This window comes from Gymnogyps californianus, chromosome 2, assembly GCF_018139145.2.
Source record: "Gymnogyps californianus isolate 813 chromosome 2, ASM1813914v2, whole genome shotgun sequence".
NCBI classification, from domain to species: Eukaryota; Metazoa; Chordata; class Aves; order Accipitriformes; family Cathartidae; genus Gymnogyps; species Gymnogyps californianus.
The window spans coordinates 61,681,468-61,701,963 of record NC_059472.1 but is presented as its reverse complement, the minus strand read 5'-3'; the positions used below and the strand labels follow the sequence as shown (position 1 = coordinate 61,701,963).

The window sequence follows — 20,496 nt, the reverse complement described above, 5'->3', positions numbered from 1 at the left end:
TGGATAAATTGCTAATACACTTGTTGTTACAGTAAGCCTTAGTGCAAGTGCTGTGTTTATCCCAAAATGAGCATAGATCTAACTGCTATTTTCTCAGTATTTTGCAACACTTTACAGTTGTGGGAAGCAACTGTAGTGATGGCATAAGTAAATACTTGTGTTTGGTGTTGCTCCTCAGGAAAATCAAAACAATTTTTAGCCTCTAAGGGCATGTACGTCAAATATATTCACTTTGTCTACAAAGTCTTCACAGAATACTTAAAACTTTCCTCCTTCAAGATTAAGGAAAGAGGAATATATTTATTTATTTAAAGGACAGCACTCTCTTCATCGCCTTTTCCCTCAAAAATTGAGGACGTACAGTGGCTGCATCCTGTCTCCCTGCATATTAATAAAGAGGTGGGTTATAAAACATAAATGACCCTGTAATTTCTGTTCACTGGCACTTAGACTGGCACAATTAGCCTCACAATAACCTTTAGTCTTAATAGCTTTCATGAAAGAAAATGAAAATATTGAGACCTCATTCACAGTTAAACTTAATTTCAGAATTTTGGAGATGCATCTATTTTCAAGGATGTGGTATTTATCATGTTTGGGTTTTCAAAGAAAATTAAATCCTAAAATACCTTCAAATTTTAAGAGCTGTTAAAATCATTTTTTATCCTACAGAGGAAAGTGCAATTAAAGAGATGGATTCCCTGAATAGACTACAGAATTTAAAAGGTAATATTCAGCATCTAGTTTCTCTAATAAAAGGCACGGCCATGCAAGCTAGGAGTCTCTTGAAAATCCTTATCCAGGAGAACACAATTACCATTTGCACCAATTGCAGATGTATTATGCTCTTACTTGGTTGCTTTATCTTTTATGATAAGTTTTTAATCAAGAAAGAAGTTATTTTAAATTCAAAGAGGTATGTACATAAAATCCACTACAAATGAGGCTTTCAGATTTTTCAAGACTGTCATCTATTGCATGTTCAAAACTTTCAAAGAAATAATTTTCGCTTGAGTGGTAAAAAAATTGTGGATTAAACTTAAATCATCTAGTTTTGATTGTGTGTCTGTTCATGCAAATAGAGACATTAAGTCATGATTTGCTGATGAAGTTTTCAAACCTTTGAGTAATAGATTCTCAAGCCTACTTGAAAATTCTCAGAAAAAGAGCTCATTTATGAGAGAGGCATTATTTTTTGCTTTTCCAGCAATTTGGAACTATGGATTCTCCTCATTCAGTCATAGCAACTACACAGCCCCTGGTGGAGTTTTGTTGTTGGTTCCTCTCCATATCAAACTTGCAAATTACAGCAATTACAGGCTTCTGGTTTCAGTGGAATGATGGAGCCGTACTGGCCAGCCTGGGGAGGGGTATTCTCTCTACTGAGACTTTGGCCCAGCTTTATATAAGGATTTCCCTTCACGGTAAAGTAGAAGCTACTGTGACAGCTTCTCAAATCTGATTGTCCTTCAGAGAGGTGTTTTACTGTCTTCTGGGGGGAAAAAAATTGGTTAGCAGACACCTGAAGATTGCTGTCCTCTAGGGAGCCTAGGGACACTGCAGTTCACTTGAGGTTTGTCCTGGTTTCGGCTGGGACAGAGTTAATTTTCTTCCTAGTAGCTGGTACAGTGCTGGGTTTTGGATTTAGTGTGAGAATAATATTGATAACACTCTGATGTTTCAGTTGTTGCTAAGCAGTGCTTATCTTAAGCCAAGGACTTTTCAGTTTCCCATGCTCTGCCAGCAAGCAGGTGTGCAAGAAGCTGGGAGGGAGCATAGCAGGGCAGCTGACCTGAACTAGCCAAAGGGGTATTCCATACCATGGAACGTCATGCCCAGTATATAGACAGGGGGAGTTGGCCAGGAGGGGCGGATCGCTGCTCAGGCATCAGTCAGCGGGTGGTGAGCAATTGCATTGTGCATCACTTGTCTTGTCTTGGGTGTTATTTCTTTTTTTTTTGTTATATTCCTTTTCATTACTATTATTATTATTAGTTAGCAGTGTATTTTATTTTACTTTAATTATTAAACTGTTCTTATCTCAACCCATGAGTCTTAGTTTTTTTCCTCCTCCCCATCCCACTGGGAGGGGGGAGGGGGAAGCAGCTGCGTGGTGCTTAGTTGCTGGCTGGGGTTAAACCATGACAGGTTTCTTCTGGTCATAAAAAAAGTGTGATCCCTTCAAATGTTGCCCCCAGATGGCCTCCTAGAGTAATCATTTACAGCTACACTGCTGTGCTAGCAGTCATACTACTGTTACTTTAGAAGAGAGAGAGAGTTGTGCTAAATATAATTTCACAACACCTCAATCCTTTTTAGCTCATCTTTTGGCTCCTGGGCCACACTGTAGAAGATGTGCATTGTTCATTTATCACCACCTCCTCATTTTTTGGTGATTACCTGACCTCATTCAGCAATTCTGTGTGGCCTCTGGGCATTCCCAAGAGCTGGTTAGTCTCCCTGTTGTGTAACTCAGAAGGGTTTGGCCCCATGGATGAGGGTCTGTGCCCTCTGGCCCCAGTGCCAGCTACTCTCGGGCACGTCTTATAACTGATGTTGTAGGTGCTGAAGATTAACGGTAGGGATTTTACAATGCAGTTTGATATTCAGCTGCATGTTCTTCCCACCAACCCTATCTCAGCAACCACAACCTTTTCAAGAAAAAAAAAAGGTAGGGTACGAAGAAAGTTGGTCCCATTTTCACTGGAAGAGGAGATTCTCACAGCACCTGCTTTCCTGCATCCAAAATGGAGAGTGTCAGTCTGTATTGGATTTACAGCAAACAAACGTGCTCAGGTTCACAAAGGTACTCATTCTTCATAAACACATGGACCGATTCTGAATGACCAATCCAGACGTTACGTCATCGTTCCAGCTTCTTGATTGTTTGCCGACAGGACTATGGAGTTTTACATTTTTAGATCCTGGTCCTTAGTGTTTAGTATATGTGCGCAAGTCTTTGCTGAGCAGAAATGTAATTTTAATAGAAATCAATACTGTGTATGATTTTTGCATATGATTCTATAATTTTATTCAACAGTCTCCCAACATTTCCATTTTGGAGTTAGATGGGGTTTTAATAAATACATGACGGAGCTGCTTGGAAACAAGTTCATTTTTTGTTCCACAAGATTTTTAAATTTCCGTTCCACTTCAACTGAAAATACAAATAATCTACTTTATAAAGAAATATCAGGAGACTCATAAATACATTTTTGATTAATATTACATTTTTTATGTGTTTTTAAAATATATTTTTAAGATGTTTATATTTTTTCAGAGAATTCTGGTAAATTTTGAGTAACTTCAATGCTAGTGTTTTTCTGCTTTTATTCTGTCTCTTTTCCTTTGTTGTGGATTACTGACACACCATTATCTACCTTTTAGATCCAATAATGCATTATTTAGATCCTAAAAATGCAAATTCTTCTCACCAGTGATTCTATCGAATACATGAATCTTGAATTTGATTTGGCATTTCTAATTCTTCTCAATATGAAAAATTATGCCATTTAAATTATCAGCCATTGTTATCAAACTAGTCTGAAATAACATGTTGATTTTTTTAAATTAAACCAGAACCAAACACATTTCAATATTCCTTGTTTTATTGAAAAGTACATGCGTTATTACAATTTTTTTATTGCTCTTGATTTTTTTCTAAGCAGCATCTGTTGTTTCTTCTACTTTTCCCAACCTGAGACCAACGTTCCTGTGATTTTATTGAAATCTCAGAGGTTAACAGTAATTCCTGCTACCAAATACAACTCATGATTTTCAAGAAGCTAGCAGGTATCTGTTGGTCTGTGGTTTTACAAAGCATGGGTGACGCATACAAGCCCCTTTTGGTATTTCTAACCTGTCAGAGATATGCCCTGCAACTTGGAGAATGTGCTTTTCTCTGCAAGAAGCTGAAAACTTTGCTAACCTTGCTTCCTTCTCTTGCAAATCCAGTGCAATAAATTATCAAAATAAATAGTTGTGACAGTTACTTATCATCACAAGTGAAAATATTTAATTAATGCCAAACTATGCATATTAACAATGGTGCAATGTTCTAAGTACTTTACCCAAACATATCACTGCATGCAGTGCTTTAAACCTGCAAGCAAGATTTCTTTGTTTGTATTGGAATACTTGTTTAATAAGCATTTTGTAGCAAACAAAACATTTCCAAATGTGGAATCTGATGTAGCTGATTAGAAATAGTCTTCTATTATCTCATGTGTGGTATTTTGTTTACTTGAATGTTGTGAGACTTTACGGGATATGGTGGAAAAAAACCCAAACAAACCTCTTTCAGAACTGAAATAAGCAATATCCTCAAAACTCAATAGCTATTTCACAGTAAAGTTATGCTTGGAGAGAACCAGCCCAAGTCTTGTACGGCTGAGATCACCAGCCATGGGGACATAGAGTTGAACCTAACTTCAAGTGACAGGACAGACTGCATTCACCCACATCTCTTAAAAGGACACACTGGTCAAAGACTACTGATTCACTTTATTTAGAGCAGGAAAGCTCTGGTTGAATGCAGTTTCTAGCTTTATTGATAAGAAGGAAAAACTGCAACCATGTTCCAGTTTGTTTGTTGCTTGTCTCTGAAAATGAGGGAAAAGCTGGTTTAGGTGTGCCTTAAATATTCTTGGTCCATTGCTGACAAGGGTAGATAGAAGCTGATTGTTTTTCTCTTTGATTTGTGAACGATTTTAGTGCAATACAGGTTCAGCTGGACAGAATTTTTGGAAAAGAAGAAAGAGGGTCAAGAAAATCTGCTGTACTTCCTTTCACAATGCTGGCCAAGTCGTGTCTGCTTTCAAAACAATCACTCTATAAGGGGATTTCTGACTGTTAGTATCAAAGTTGAACTCTGTCTTGAGAAGCCTGAGGTTAACAACCCCAGTCATGCATAATATATGACTGCTTTCTGTAAAATAATTTCTAGCTAACTTACTGTTTAAAAATAGAAATTTAGCATTGTCTTTGACCTAATGTTTGCCAAGAACAACAGAAAAAGAAGTAAGGACAAAAAAAAAAATTCTAAAAGGGAAAAGACTCATAGGAAACTTGGGGAAAAAAATATCTTTTATGTGTGTGTGAAATAAATTGCTCATCAGCCAGGCAGGATTGATTAAGTCGCAGCAGATTCTTATGGCCAATAAAGAGCAGATCTGAAGCCACAAGCAATACTTATCCATACGTACTTTCTGTAAGAGCTTTTGCTTCTTACTGACAGGTAAAACTTATGTTTTATTTTCCTTCTTTTTCCATAGGAAAAGTGCTTCTAAAAACAACATGAATTTTTGGGTAGCATGACACAAGAAACACTGCTAGTGAGCTGAATGTTTGAAGCATTTGAAGCCATCAGAATACAGGCTGGCAATTCCTAGTGCTTCATGTAGATGATAAAACATTTTGTTCACTATATAATATATGTAAATAGAATAAATAATATACATGACTTGCAATTTTTCACTGGTGTTGCATATCTTTCTTTAAAAAGGCCGTTTTAGAAATGCTTCCTAATTGAGAATATTTTCAGAAGACTGACCTAGAGTTGAAATACATATGAGGTCATTAGCAGCAAGGAATGCCTTTTAAAACCAAATATTTTCTATTCTCCCTCCTTCAATAACGTTAAGTAGCAGTGCAGAGCTTCAGGGAGACAGAGCAGAACAGGAGAGAGAGGGATGTCCTCACTGCCTGTGGCCCAGTATCTTACACATACTGGGAGTTAAAGGATCACCTGTGTCCTTGTTCTAGATCCAGGAGTAATAAATGTGTGTTATTAAAAACTTGCTAGCCAGTTTAGATGAGGTCTGCCAACTGAGTTTAACAAGAAGATAATGTCTCCCCAGTTTAATTTCCTGTGTTAGGTCTGCATCACAGGCTGCTACTGACTTCAGAGACCAGTTAGTGTGGCTTAGTGCCAATGATTAAACCAATGATAAACCGAAACCTGAACAATACTGGGGGGGGGGGGAGGAAAACCAACAAAAAACCTCTTCAAAAGCTCTTTTCTTGAGAATACAGTTGTCAACATCTAGGTGAGTTCAGAAAGATGCACTCTCAACTGAGGCAACGGCAACCAACATGCTAGCATCAGAATAGCAGTACTTATCACATAAATCCAAATTTAGAGTGTTGCAGAAAAGCTCAAAGTGCTTCTGCTTCAAAAGTGGATTTCGCCAAATCAGGAAGGGTTCATTGTCTTTCCTCTGGGTTTTCATTCTAGGACTCTCTATAATTGAGGATTTGCAGAGGGCCGATTCCCATCGCCATGGCAGCTGGAGCGTGACTCGCTCCTCAGTCCGAGTTTTGCCCATCAGGAGATTTTTCCAGAAAGGCGTCTTCCAGAGTTGAATAACAGCACCTGAATAAAAACTTTGAGTTGCTTCCAATTAAAGCTACTTTATCTGAATTTGAGAGCTTTCCTGAACCTGGAATTTGGTGAATCCTGAGACAATGCACAAGCTTTAGTGCCTTTAAGATTAGATTCTCTGCAGTTTGAAAGTTTTTCATAAATAGCAGATAACCCTGAAGTTTCAAGGGCTACCACAAACTTCTCCTACAGGTAGAAGCAGTGTCACTGGAATTCACAATTTTTCTGAAACTTTTGGTGTGATTTTTAATCTGTTTGCATAAATTAAGACATCAGCTGCTGATTATTCCACAGGTCAAGAAACTTACTTAGACCCTTTGGTGTGGTTGCTTCATGCCTGCAAGATGTACAGTTTCCAGCACTAAAAATAAGTTTAAAAAAAGAATATTAAATTCACCAGCATGCTGGCTTCTGACCTAATAAAAATGCTACACTTGAGTGAAAAATCTTGCGTTGTCCAAAATTACTCTGCAATAATTAAAGGTTTGCAAAGCATCCCTATGAAAATGTGTATTAATACACGAGAAGGAGTGGAGCCATTCAGCAGGAGGTCACCAGAAGCTGGAGTAGCCAGTGGGAGGGCTCTGAGGTTTTGGGGCGCGTGCAAGCCTGCGGCTGCCTCTGCAGCTCAGGGCTCACCCTCCCTCCCCCTCTGCGCTCTGTGCTGGGGGGGGGGGCAAAGTCAGCAACCAAACAGCAGCCAAAATAACAAGAATTACTTGAAAGTGAGTGGTGATGTTTAGCATAAAACTAATGAGGGTTTCTGAAAATCTTTCCTTACTATTTTTTGCATTTAACATTTATAGGAGAAAAACTATCTCTGCTCACTTCGGGTATTTGTTGACAGTAATTTGCCATTGCATTGTTTCCATTTATTGCATTTGTCATAGATCAACAGGGCAACCCCCCTTGATTTGAATAAAGCAATTATTTTTATACAGTTTTAAATGGCAATATGACTGAGACTGGAGTCACAAAAAAGCCTTTGAATATTGTTTTTAAAGCTGACTTTCTTAGTGACAGGAAGTTTGCATCCTGTAAGAATAAAAATGAGAAAAAATAGTGGCACAGCAATGGATTGCAAGGATTTGTATTTTTCCATCAGTATTATTCGGAGTCTCTATGTGGTTAAACACGCAGTTTAACGTTGTGGGTTTTATCCAGTATGCTTTTAAAAAAAACTTTATGACAGAACAATGATCATGGAAAAAAAAATGTTATGGATGTAACAACAACTGATTTTAAGTAAGCCAAAGACCATAAAAATCAATAGAAAAATCTAACTTTAGGTGATGTTGGACTAGGTACCAGCAGGGAAAACATTATTGTATGGACAAATTCACTAGGGAATATAGCAGGAATTGAGGTCAAAATGTAATCACCCAGAATGTAGCTCTTCAGGGTGGATTATTTTATTGTCTTTCTGAACTGAAACATCTCTAAATGGTAATAAATCTCCTTATCTTGTGCTGGGAGTGTATTTGCAATAATGTATCAGAAGAAAGATACTTAACAGCCTACGCACTTTTTCATATGAGTCTTTAAAATATTCTGTGCTTTCTCCACAACACACTGGCATAATTTTATTTTCAGTTAGAGATAAAATGGCCAACTGCAAACAGTGGTAGGTGGCACATGCTAAACGAAGGGTTGAAATCTAACTAAAACTGAATATTAAAAAAAAAAAAACAGAAAAGGAGAGAAAGAGAGAAATAGAAATAGCATAACAGGTAAAATAGCCTGATATTGTAGTAAATAAGTTCAAAAGACCACAGCTATAAACACTTGTGAAAACAGCAGCTATCTGTGCCATCATAGTTTGTTTGAATTTCATTTGTTTGATCTTTATTTTTCTTTTTTTTCTCTTTTTTTTTCTTTGTGCTTAGCGATGACCTATTTAAGGTGTTTTCCATTGCTGCAGTTCTAGAAACTTTTGTTGAACCTTACTCTATGAATTGCAATCGCAACACTTAACAATCAGTCAACAGATTGTGTGCCGACCACTTTAATGTTGGATCTTTTTATATCAACATAGTTACAGTACTTTAAGGTGTGGGTTTTTTTATACCGGTGTAACAATATTATTAGTGACTCTCTGACAAATGCACTACATAAAGTTGACTTCCATGTGTGTATTCACCTTCTCATATGTGAATGAAATGGTAAGTGATGAATAAACAGAATTTTGTGTTGGTACAAATGCATCTGTCCAAGGATGATGTCATTATTCTAACCATGGCAGTGTAAAGGTACAAGTTGCATGCACAACAAAGCCCTTGATCTTTTCCATGGAAAATAAAGAGAACATACGATGATCTACTTTGCCAGTTCTGTATTTCTTCTGCTTAAAACGTCCCCGTTCTGCCATTCTCCTACACTCTGATAGTAGTTCTTTTTGGTTTTAGTTAGGATTTTTCTATCTTTTCTTCTGATTTCACTGGGACTAGCACAGTCTATTTTACAATTACAGATACTGCGATGCTGACCAGCAGAGAGTGAAATGGTGCGCAAGCCCACCGCCAGCTTCTCTCCCGGACAAACTGCGAGCAGCTCGCCCATCTGTGAAGCCAGGCTGGCTGCCTCATGGGGCGGCGAGCCGAGTTCTGTGCTTCTGCTCTCTCTTGCAGTCAGTGCATGTTATTGCTACATTCAAAAGGAGTTAATTTCTTCATACAGAAGTCCCCCCACAGAAGAAGTAAAGTCTATGTTTTGGTGAAGTCACTGGAAATGCCTTACTTGGTAGCTAACAATGCTAACGATAAGTTTTATTTTGGTTCGTTTCGTTTCATTTCATTTCCCAGGGTTTTCACTGGATATATCAGTACACCAAACATGACAGCCTTTTTCAAACGTGGCAGAAGGTCATATAAGTGTCAGAAATTTCTGTTAGCAGAAGTAATTAACACTGTCAAAATCTTTTCAGAAAAGCAAACTGAGAACTATTTAAGATGCTTTTGATGCTACCCATCCTATGCAAAGAATGGCTAATATCAGAATGACAGGAAATCTGTATCTTTGTTCTCAGAAGAATTTATTCACCATTTGATGAATTAAGTCAGCTGCCACATTCTGTATATTATTATATATATGTTTTTTGAAGCAATAGAATTTCTACTTAAATGAAAGGGAGACACATATGTATTCATCTCAGGCTTAGTAGAAAATACAGTTGATTCAGTTATGAAAAAAAAAAAGCCTATTGAGACGGAAACATAATATCCAGGAAATATCATTTACCATCATCGACAGCAGAAACAACAAAAACCAGCACACAAAGCTCTCAATCCCAGGAATCCAGGGACAAAACACAGCTATAACAACACAGTGTATCTTTCATTTTATGCTTTGAAAAATAATCAAACAAAAAATACTAATGCTATATATCCAGGTTTCCCATTGCAAAATAAATATAGTTTGCAATGGATACAAACGCTACTGCAAGGAAGCTGATAAATGCAATTTTGACCTTGGAGCTCTTGATCCAGGCTATTTGCTTGAATAACCCAAACGCTGAAGTTGTATGTGTGACAATCATGTGTGCATGAGGAGCCCTCTCCCATTTTATCTTTAAGAATGAACTGCCTGCAAAAACAAGGTCTCTGGTTATTTCTGATCAACCTAAATTCAGTTAACTAACTCTTTAATATTATCCTAGCAAGGTTTATGTCAGATTATCTGTTTAAATTCCTGCCTGTCTAATGCATCAGATTATTCTGGTAAGCCTTTGAACACTCACACATCATAAAATCAGATCACTACCTTTTAAAAAAATCTCTTTCACGTTAACAAAAACAAACAAAAATTCCATTAAAAATAGAAAGACATAATTGTAAGAAAAGAAATATCTGCATTTTTTAACTTTGGATGGTTAAAAATGGGTTATATTTCAAACTGGCAGGGACTTCACACATGATTTCAACTAAGGGGAATTGAACCCAACCATAAAAATAAAAGCATAATATTTTTAATTGATAGCAGCATTAATATGTTAGGATAGTTATGTTAGGATAGTTGATAAGCCTTTTTGGAGCAGATATGATACTTTACAGGCATTTTATGATTCCTATAGATCACACACATAATTTAAAAAAAATCTGTCAGAGATCAGTGCCTCTTGTTATGAACACATTAATGAAACAAAAGATCTACGCAGTCACAATAATTCAATTTAAAAAATAAATCTTCATAAAATAACTTGTGATGATTCTGTAATGGGTGCTCTGAAGCCCTATAGATGTAATTAAACTTTCAGGTTCTTAGAAATCAGTGAACATGGTTACAGGCTAAATTTTGGAAAATAAAGAAAAATCCCTGATATTCCTTCTCATACTGAAGAGACTAATTGAGAATATGACTCACTGCTGCTTTATGTCAGTGTAAATATCATTGATTTCTTTGGAACTACATTAGCATAAAAGAGATGTAATATGCTGTAGTGTATCAGGCAGGAGTTTATGGTACAATTATGCTATTTCTACTAAAACAAATGGTTGCAGCAGATATTCCTCGGTTCCATTAATTTGCAGTTGACTGTGATACCTTTCTTGAAAAATCTCTACTGTTTTATTGGGCTTTGCCTAAGCAAATGAACTTCTGCAAAGCAATGGCATGCTCAAGAAACATCTGTTCTAGATTTTAGTAGGAAAGGGATTTTTACTTTGAGGAACTGCTATGTATCAGTATATGGGAGTGTAAAGGTAAAAAAACCAGACTGACTCCAAACCCAACAGATTATCTTAATTCATTATAATAGAACAGAATTTTAAATTTTTCTTTAGATTTTGTTGATTCTTCCCTTTCTTTACATATGTGAGGATTTGGTAGGAGGTAGTTGTTCTTGCATAGTTTCTGTGTCCTTCTTAATCCCCCCTCCCAGGTCATTTTTCCCCCTAGAGTGGGGAAAGTTTAGTTCATTATTTGTTCAAAAGTTTGCTAGCAAATGTTTTTTTGTTTTCTATTTTGAATATCTTTAAGCAGTGTACTTGCAGGGGAAGAAGTTGCTTGTTTGTTCTGAAGTATGCTTCTTTCGAGGGGCAGTTTGAGTGGTTGGGTTGGTACCTCTTACAACATTTAAAACCAGTCAAAGATCAAAAAGAGGGAAAGAAAAGAAGTGGCCATGCATTTGTGCCAAGGTAGTTATCTGGAAATCTGAATACAACCCTTTCTGTGTAAAGGACCACTAAGTCAGCAAGACCTTGGAGTAGGAACTACTCGTGCTTTCCCTGAAGCCACGGTACCAAGGTACGACCTAGGTGTACTTGGCTGCGTTTCTTCAGAACACAAGTAACGACCCAGAACAAGCCAACTCTTTAAAAAGTCAGATCTCAAACTTGATAGATGTGACAGACTAAATAAAAGAGTTTGAAAATAAATTTTCCCCCAAACCCTGCATCCTCACGGGAGCAGGTTTCTCCCCCGGTTCTGCTGCGAAGCCTCTCCACTCCACCTGGGTGAGCAGCCCCCCGCAGCCACGACCGAGCCTGTAAGGCAGCCTGACACTGAGCCTGCGGGTCTCGTCTGCTTTGGGATCCCACCTCATCTGCTCCCGACTCCTCCAGCCAGCACCTGCGTGGTGAGCACAAGGCTTCCTCCCCCATCTCCCTCTTGACACCTGGCTGTACCCAGCTCATCTCAGCAGCGGGGCAGGGGAGAGCCTGGCCTCAGCTAGGGCAGCCAGCCCAGCACCACCAGCAGCTTCCATCTCTGTTGCTCAATGGCACACCACCACCCACCCCCCCTTCTTTTTTTAAACAGAAAAAGCAATATGCAGAACTCATCAAGGTAGAAATAGCTAACAAAGCAAACAGTTACCTGATTTTCTGCTTTTATGCATCATCACTACTAAATCAAGGATATTTGGGTTTGGCGTTTGGGGTGTTTTCCTTTGGTTTTGGTTTTCTCTGGGTTTTTTGTGTGTAGGAGAGAGATTTTAGATAGCATTGGCTGCTTGAGTTGATCTTGTAGGAAAGAGGTGTGCATTATCAGAAAATGATTAACTGTCACTTTGCTGTTTACCAAGCTTTTTCCCAATAAAGGGGCACAAAAAGGGCTTAAGAAAAAGAAGATGCATGAGATAACTTTCTTCACTAGAAAGGTAGGCTGTGTCAGGTCCTGGATGCATCAACAAAAAAGGTTAAAGATGCCATATATGAAAGATGCATTGTTTGCTCTCTAGCTTTCTCCCTGGATTTTGAAGGCCATTTTGAAAGTCATAAGCTTCTTTGCCATATAAAAGTTACAGATCTTTCTTGGATACTTCTCTGAGTCGACAACACCCTATAATTAAGGATAGCCTCAACCTTAAATGAACCACCTCTGCAGGAAGTTTTCACATCCAGGCTGTATTTGAGGGTATTGTTTAGGAAACAGCTCTGTAAGCCTCTGCCAGCAAAAGAAAAAATCCAGCAACATTCATTTCCTTAAACTGACTTTTAACAGGGTTTTTTTAGCAACATGATGGACATAAAAAGTAGAGTTGAACCAGGAAAAGGATAATTCAGGAAAAATAATAGGTGTATGAGAATGGCTGTGCTCTGAAACGGAAAGGTCCATTTCCCCTCCCAATAATGGATTTGTGTGAGAACCTTGAAGCCTTTCTGCTTTCATTTTCCTTTCATTAAAATGAAACTTTCAGGTTTCTGCAAATAATATCACTTTTTGGGAACTAATAAAATCAGAGACTTCAACAGGAAGACAAGAACTAAACTGAAAGAAATAAGCATAGTCAACTACACAGTATTAGTACATTAGAATCTTAGAGACTCAAATGTAATTTACTACTTTCCTTTGTGAATTAGTTTCTTTCATGTCTTTCAAACACTATCTTCCATGTTATCACTGGATGAAAATGCATAGACTAATTATCAACAAAATGTGAATAGAAATCCAGTACTATCTTCCTATTATAAGAGTAGAATTTATAAAATATTTTTAAGGACATTTTTGATACTTTATTGACCTAATCAGTGGCAGACATTTACAGTCAAGATCACTGAACAGAAAAGGTTTAGATAGAAGAAAGAGGCATGGTGATAGCTTTTATCATTAAGCAATCATGTAAATAAAAATATAAACAAAATAAATTAACTGGATATTTTCTTGGGATTATTTGTTGAGGTTTTCTCTCGCTTTTTTAAGTAGATCGACTTGGCTTTTTCATTGTCTTCATAATTATCTTCAGTTCACTTTTTTGTCATATTTTCCACTTTTGTTCTATTCAAATGGACAGAGGAGTACTTCAAATGGCTGCTTTAAGGATTTCCCCCTCACGGGCAGACTCGCAAACTTCACTAACGTTCAGAAAGTCGTCACAGGCGGACTCTCCTGCTATGAACATGTCAAAGGAATGTTACTTACATAATGAACTTAAAAAATACCACAAACCTTCTTACCTCCTACCAACACACCTTTCGCTTGAGAGTTGGCAGCAGCAGTGCTTTATGGTGTTCAAAATTTGTTCAGCAGTGGTGCTTCTTCCACTGCCTAAATCAGACCTTTATACCATTAGTACATCTCACCATTAGCTTACTCTGTCACTAAACATAGCTTTTCTATGTTCAGATGGCACCCATTACTCATGAATAATCTCCCTGAAAAAAGCTGTGAAAATATCCTTCCTGAATCTCAACATTTAGTGTTATCTAGCCTTCATATTACAGCTGTGTTTTTTATCACAGGGAGGTAAGGTATTTAGCTTCCTGAACCGTTTAGGTCTTCAGTGTTATGTTAGGATGAATATCCAGTTAGTGGTCCAGTTCCAAAAATGTAAATAATTTTCCAGTTCCAGAAATGTAGACACATAGTCCTTTATCTAAAGATTCCTGAATACATATCCTCTTGCAAAGACTGAATTTTTTGGGTCGAAGCATTTCATCATAGAACTGTAATTTATATAAGGTAGCCTCTTGGAGGCCAGTATGTTTAACAACAAAAAAAATATCGAGAACTTCAGTATGTAGATTATATTTTCTTTACTTTTCTACATTTGGGAAAGCCTTTTAGATTCAGGGTTTTTTTTCCTCTCTGAATCGTCTTTACCAATATATCCCCAAAATGTGATTGTATTTAATTCACAACTTTTTTCTTTCTTGTTGAAGGAATATCTGGCATTAACTTAACTTCTTCTCTGAGCTTAATGAATACATACTGAAGAATCTTATCCATTATGTTACTGAATCAGGCATGCCTATAGATTAATCCAATTTGAGGGGCTTTATTGGTTTAATTAGATTAGATGCAGAATAGGAAAAAGCAAATTGAATTATTGTGCCTTTATCTGGCTGCACCACTCAGCCATCCTGCTTAAAGAAACATGGAATGGTGAATGGAAAAAGAGGTATTTTCCTTGATGGTAGCGCACTGGCAACAGAGGGACCCTCATCCAGAGAGAAACAGGGAGTTATATCCCTTGATACTGAACTATTGTTCTGGGTTGGTTAACCTGGCTTCTGCAGGGTTAGAGCTAATCTACAGGGATGCTCACACCAAGCGCGAAATAGCTAAAAGCTCCCTCCTTGCAGCCCATCTACTTCATTATCTTCACTGAAAATTCACTGAAACTAAAGAATCTTTTTGCCCTGATCGTTTTCCAGTTGGTCATGTTCGTAGGTAAAGAAGTGGTACCCGGAGTGGTCTCATTTTTAGCTATCATCTCCTGCTTCGCTACACTGCCACAGTCAAGGCCTTTTCTTCTGGTGGTAGCAGCAGTCTGCAAGTATATTTACCACTCTTTCTGCACTATTGCTACAGGCCTATCTGTTAAATCTTAAATACTAATGAATCATTAAAAAGGGTATTAACATATTGTGCTGGCCCTATATGTATCTCTTATTCTTCACAGTTTTATAGCGATTTCCATTAAAAAACCTCATTACAGAGATTATTGTGACATGCTTTGAAACAGCAGCATTCATTACATATAATCTATGTATTGGACTTTGGGAAATTAATGCGCCAGGAAATGAAATGACTCACCGAGGGTCACCGAAGATGTATGTTCAAGTCACGATTAAAATCCAAGCTGTGGATCTCCATTGTGTTTGCTGCACAATCTTTTCTGCTCTTTCTCTTCCTTTCTAGCTTTTTTTCTTTTAAACCACATCCTACAGTTGTACATTCAGCTGGAAAATTCTAACATGCTGCTTTAGTTGTCAAACTGTAATTGGCGTTTAACCAACAGTTAGTTAAATACGGCTTGTTTGTCTTTGTGAGCCTTCCCTTCCTTTGCTTTGAGGTTCAAAGAATGGAGAGAAAGTGGGATTACTGGGAAAGAAGAGCCAGGCTGTGAGGAATAGTGGGCAGAGAACCAGAGACGCTCAAGTGATGGAGTGACCGTGAGATGTGCTGCAGCTGCTGCTGTTGTGAGTCTCTTATCCACAGATGATCAGAGATACGTGGATTTTCCAGCCTTTCAGTGCTGGAGGGGTAGGGAGAAAGAGAGGCTAGAGGGAAGGGAGGTACGAGGAGAGGCTGGAAGGGAGGGGGCTGCACGATGGACCTTCGCTTACACTACCTGCTCTGATACATCCACTGCCCAGGAGGGCAAGGTGGAGATGGTGTGTATTTTTCTTTTTTTAAATTACATCTTCTGTAAAAATATGATGCTTTAAGTGTATGCCTGCTCCCAAATTACACCAGTAGAGTCAACCTTCACAGTGCCTACAGCTTTCTGATTTGTGACTTGCCGGCATGTTGCCCATGTGTCTAGAGGGGACTTGTGCTGGTGTCTAGAGGGAATTTGTATTGCAGCCTTTAGAGGGAGACCCAGTAATGGTCTGGTTACAGGCTGCTTTTTTTAGCAGGTATGACAAGGGAACCTGTTCTTGGGACTAGCTGACCAAGAATCCCTGACATTTGTACTAACTGTGTCTGTTGTACAGCAAATAATTGTCTTTAGATACTAACATATTATATCATCGATACTTAGTCATCATGTGGAGTTGGACATTAATTTCTTAACTTCTGTTTTTCTTTCAATGCCAGATGGAGAGAAACGAGCATGAAATTCAGAGCAATAAAATTGTAATTTATATATACAAACAGAATGAGTGAAGAATAATTTTCATTTAAGGGAATTTGTCTTCATTTTGGAGACTTCCTGAGTACTTTATCTTAGCTTTAATTAAAGAAAACAGATGTGTAAAAAGTTTCATTTATAATAATAATAGTAAAAAAATTAACATGTTTATCTTTTCCATTCCACTGTAGAATTTGTGGAACATCACTCATCTGTAAACTACTGTATAAATATGTAGTATGACATAAAGGATAATATTTCAAGCTAGAGAGATACTTTGTCTTTTTGCCTCTTTTGCAACTGCAATTTGAGAACAGCTAGCCACTGAGGTTAAAGATTTAAATGTGGGTACCATATAGATCCTGTGTAGCGGGTTTAAAGGCTGTGATGCCACACAGCATCCAGGAACCCGACCCCTTTGATTCACAAGATCCTTTCTTTTCCAATACAAAATCTGCAGTTTAGTTTCTGAAGCTTCCCATTTCCTGCTTTTCTTATCAGTAATACTTCTGTTTCCTGAGACAAGCTGAATGTAAGTTAATCTTTTGATCTGTTTGAAAAGATAACTTTGTAATGCAAATAAAACAAGACTCGGTCTCCAACTTAATTCTATTCTATTTAGATTTTTAAACTCAGCATCAGATGGACTACTGACTATCTAGGTGTACTTTGTGAATCGAGATTTTGGTTTGGCCAGGACAATTTCAATTGCTCAATTAAAATGTAAGTCCTACTCTTAGCAAATGTGAAATTGCTTAAAAGCTGGTCGTGTTGTAAGACTTTACTAGTCCTCAAAGCTTGTGCTGCTGTGAAATTCCAGTATTTGAGGAAATTTTCAGAATATTGAAGTAATTGAAATAAAAACAATACATAAATGAAGAGACAAGGTCATTAGAAATTTTTATGAGGAGTCATTTTTGTTAAATATCATTTGGAAGGCTAAGCTCAGGTTTCTAGGAAAAGATTTTCCATATAATATTTTTTTATTTTTTAAGGAAGTTTTCATCTGTGAGTAACTTATCTGGTGAATTCAGAGAATACAACTTCCTCATAAAACAAAAAAATTCCTGTTGAGGGGGAATACATTACCTACAACAAATGCACTTACCTACAGCTGAGAACATGATTTCTCAGACAGGAAAAAACAGGAAGTCACTTGTAAAAATGAAAAATCATGAGGGAAGGAAAAAAAAAGCTTTATTGCCTTTTCACACTGAATCTCAGATCTCCTCCCTTCCAAGGAGGGGCCCTCCAGAAGAAGAAAATTAATAAAATACTTGACTCTTCAGTGAAAATTGTTCTAGATAACAGGAACACAAGAATCATGTCAGCTTAGGAGGTTGTGGAAAGTAACCTTTATAATTTTATTTTTTCTAAATTTTAACACAGACACTTAGATTATTATTATTAATATATTTATATATTACCTTTTATTGTTTCCTAAGAGTGAATACAGGCTGTCATTCAGGTAGTACATCCTCTTGAGTTAAAAAGTGGTACAGAGTACAATTTTTTAATCACTTCATCATTTGGTGGATTCTGTGTTTATTGGCAAGGTAGAGTAGAAATAAGTGCAACCACAACAATGAAGAATTACAGATCTAGCTAGGAAGTGGCAAATGGAGTCATTGCAAACATAAAAAATGTTGTATTATCCTAAAACATGCCTAGCTTAATACAGACAAATATATACAGATTTTGGTTTCCAGACAGGTTGTTGCATTATGGAAGGTTTTTTAAACAGATCTAATGCTAAGTTCTGCTCAAGCTTGTTCAGGCTGTTACTCACCTGAAATATTAATTTCTGTTGTCAGCTTTAGTTCACATTACATTTGTTTATTCATTTGAGAATTTTAACCAGTTGATTCAAGCTTAGTTTTGACTTCAAATCAATCATATTATTGCTCCAATTTTAAGCAGCTCCATAAAACTATGGTCTGCTGAAGTGCACAAAATGCTTACAGTTGTCCTGAGAAAAATCCATAAAAAATGTAAGCGTGTGGCTTGTTTTGACAAATTTCAACATGAGTCACGAATACTCAGAATTCTTACACCTTTGAACAAGAATTTTTGAGCTGCATAATTTTGATCCCAAAATACTATCTCATGACATGTTATCACAAATAAATTCTCAGACCTTAAGACATTACTTTTTATAACTACTCACAGAATTAGGACCTCTAATATATAGGAACTGTCTTATCTTCTCTTTAGGATTTATAGTCCCTGAATAATAGATAAATGTTGAACTGCAGTGTCAGAAAAATGGAGAGATTCTCTTGATTTTGGATACACAGCACAGAAGAATTCTATTTACTTCTGCTGATGAAACCTAAAGATCCCTGCTTCATTAGTTATAATAGTATTCATGCATATTGCTAGAGATTCATTAGTAATGAAAACTTTACTCTGAGATGGAGTTTGAAAGGAATTTAGACTCTCTCTGATGCAACTGTACCGAGACCTCAAACTTGGTGTTTCTTAGAATGTGAAAGTAAAAAGCACATGATGTTTTTCATATTTCAAAAGCAAAAGCATCCTGTGAGAAGGGCGCATGGTGCACAGAGATTGAATAAAACCATGTCGCACTGTAGTCACTGATTCCAGTGTTCTTTGAGATGGACCATGCAGCTCTCCTTATTGTTGTTCTCCAGCTTTGTGGAAGTAAGGTTGCTTTCTTATTCCTAACTAACATCTTTCCTTTTTTTGTCACATCATGACAGATATTATCACAATTCACAAGTGTTTTACTGTGTGGTTCAGATAAATTTTAACTGTTCAATAATATTCACAAGTTAGAAGTAATAATAATTTCTAGGGTTTGGGGGGTTTTTTTAGTGAACTTTTTCTTCACTGTTTTGCTTGTAGTGCTGCCAAAGTTGTTTCTGAGTTTTTCTATAATTTCAATTTTCAATTATGTTAATTCTGAAACTGAATTTCTGTGTGTGCTTTAGCCAATGTGGAAGGAAAGTTTGTGGATTCAACTGTAAAACTTACTGAGAAGGTGAAACTGGAATGCATATATCCAAAAAAAGCCACGATAATCCAGACATCCTGGACGAAACTTAATGTAACTCATAAAGAAAATATAGCTGTCTTGCATCCAATCTATGGCGTACATATTGAAGACAAATACAATGGAAGAATTTATTTTGAAAATACTTCCAGGGAAGACCAGTCCTTATCCTTCATCAAGAGCACTTTGGAGGATGTTGGTCGTTACTTTTGCTCCATTGTAACTTACCCAGATGGAATTTGGGAAAAGGTAATAGAAATTATTCAGCCAGGTAAGTAAATCTCTCATTGTTTTTTAACAAAAAAAAAAAGTTTTTTTATTCTGCACCAGGGAAAGAGCGTTGAGAAAGCTGGGTGTTAGTCTCATAATTTCACTGTACATGGATCTTGTTCTATAGGATTAATATACACAAATAGTTGAGGTGCTGGAATATGAAGTGTTTTTTAAGGAATCTGATATTCACTGGAATAAAGAAATCTGGCCAACATACTAGAAAGATCATTTTATAGGTAATTAAAACTTTTTTCCAATTACACTGTTTTCTTTGGCTAGGATTTATAATTTATTGACTTCCAATAAACATTACTTTTCTAAAAGTGTTAATTTCCCTACAGTACCCCAGACAAATAAACAACTCACTGCAAAATCCATTTCCTCTGTTTATAACAGTTAGTCAACAAACATTTAATAGACTAATTTTTTTTTTTTTTAGGGAATTGCATGATGTCTAATGCTTTGCAATTTGTGGTTTTAGTTTTAAAGATTGATTGGCTAAGCTAAAGTTGTATCTGCCTTTAAATGGGTGCAACTTTGTGGACATAATATTCAACATGAAACTTAAGCTTGCTCTGGTAAATTGGCACAGATGAAGTTAAGTTGATATTATTAAGGTTTTTGTGTCAGTCAAAACTGAAGCTTGGTTTATAATTTAATTTGCGCTACGAGGGCATTGAAAATGGTCAGGATTTATCTATGCTGACCTGTTACTGTAGGACCCAGAGACATTCCTGTACCAACTTAAGCACGTAAGTATGCCACTGAGGAATCTGCAGTGCATACCTCAATGAAAGCTGGCAACAGAAT

At 37.0% G+C, this 20,496-nt stretch overlaps 1 protein-coding gene across 1 annotated transcript in view; it reads left to right on the top strand.

Moving 5' to 3' along the window:
* Nucleotides 1-19,015: 19,015 nt before the first annotated feature.
* CD226 (CD226 molecule) overlaps nt 19,016-20,496 on the top strand; it is a 39,449-nt gene continuing 37,968 nt past the window's right edge. The window contains exons 1-2 of the mRNA XM_050890871.1: nt 19,016-19,061; nt 19,352-19,684. Of these exons, the coding sequence (XP_050746828.1) occupies nt 19,016-19,061; nt 19,352-19,684 (379 nt within the window). The remainder of the gene's footprint in view (nt 19,062-19,351; nt 19,685-20,496) is intronic.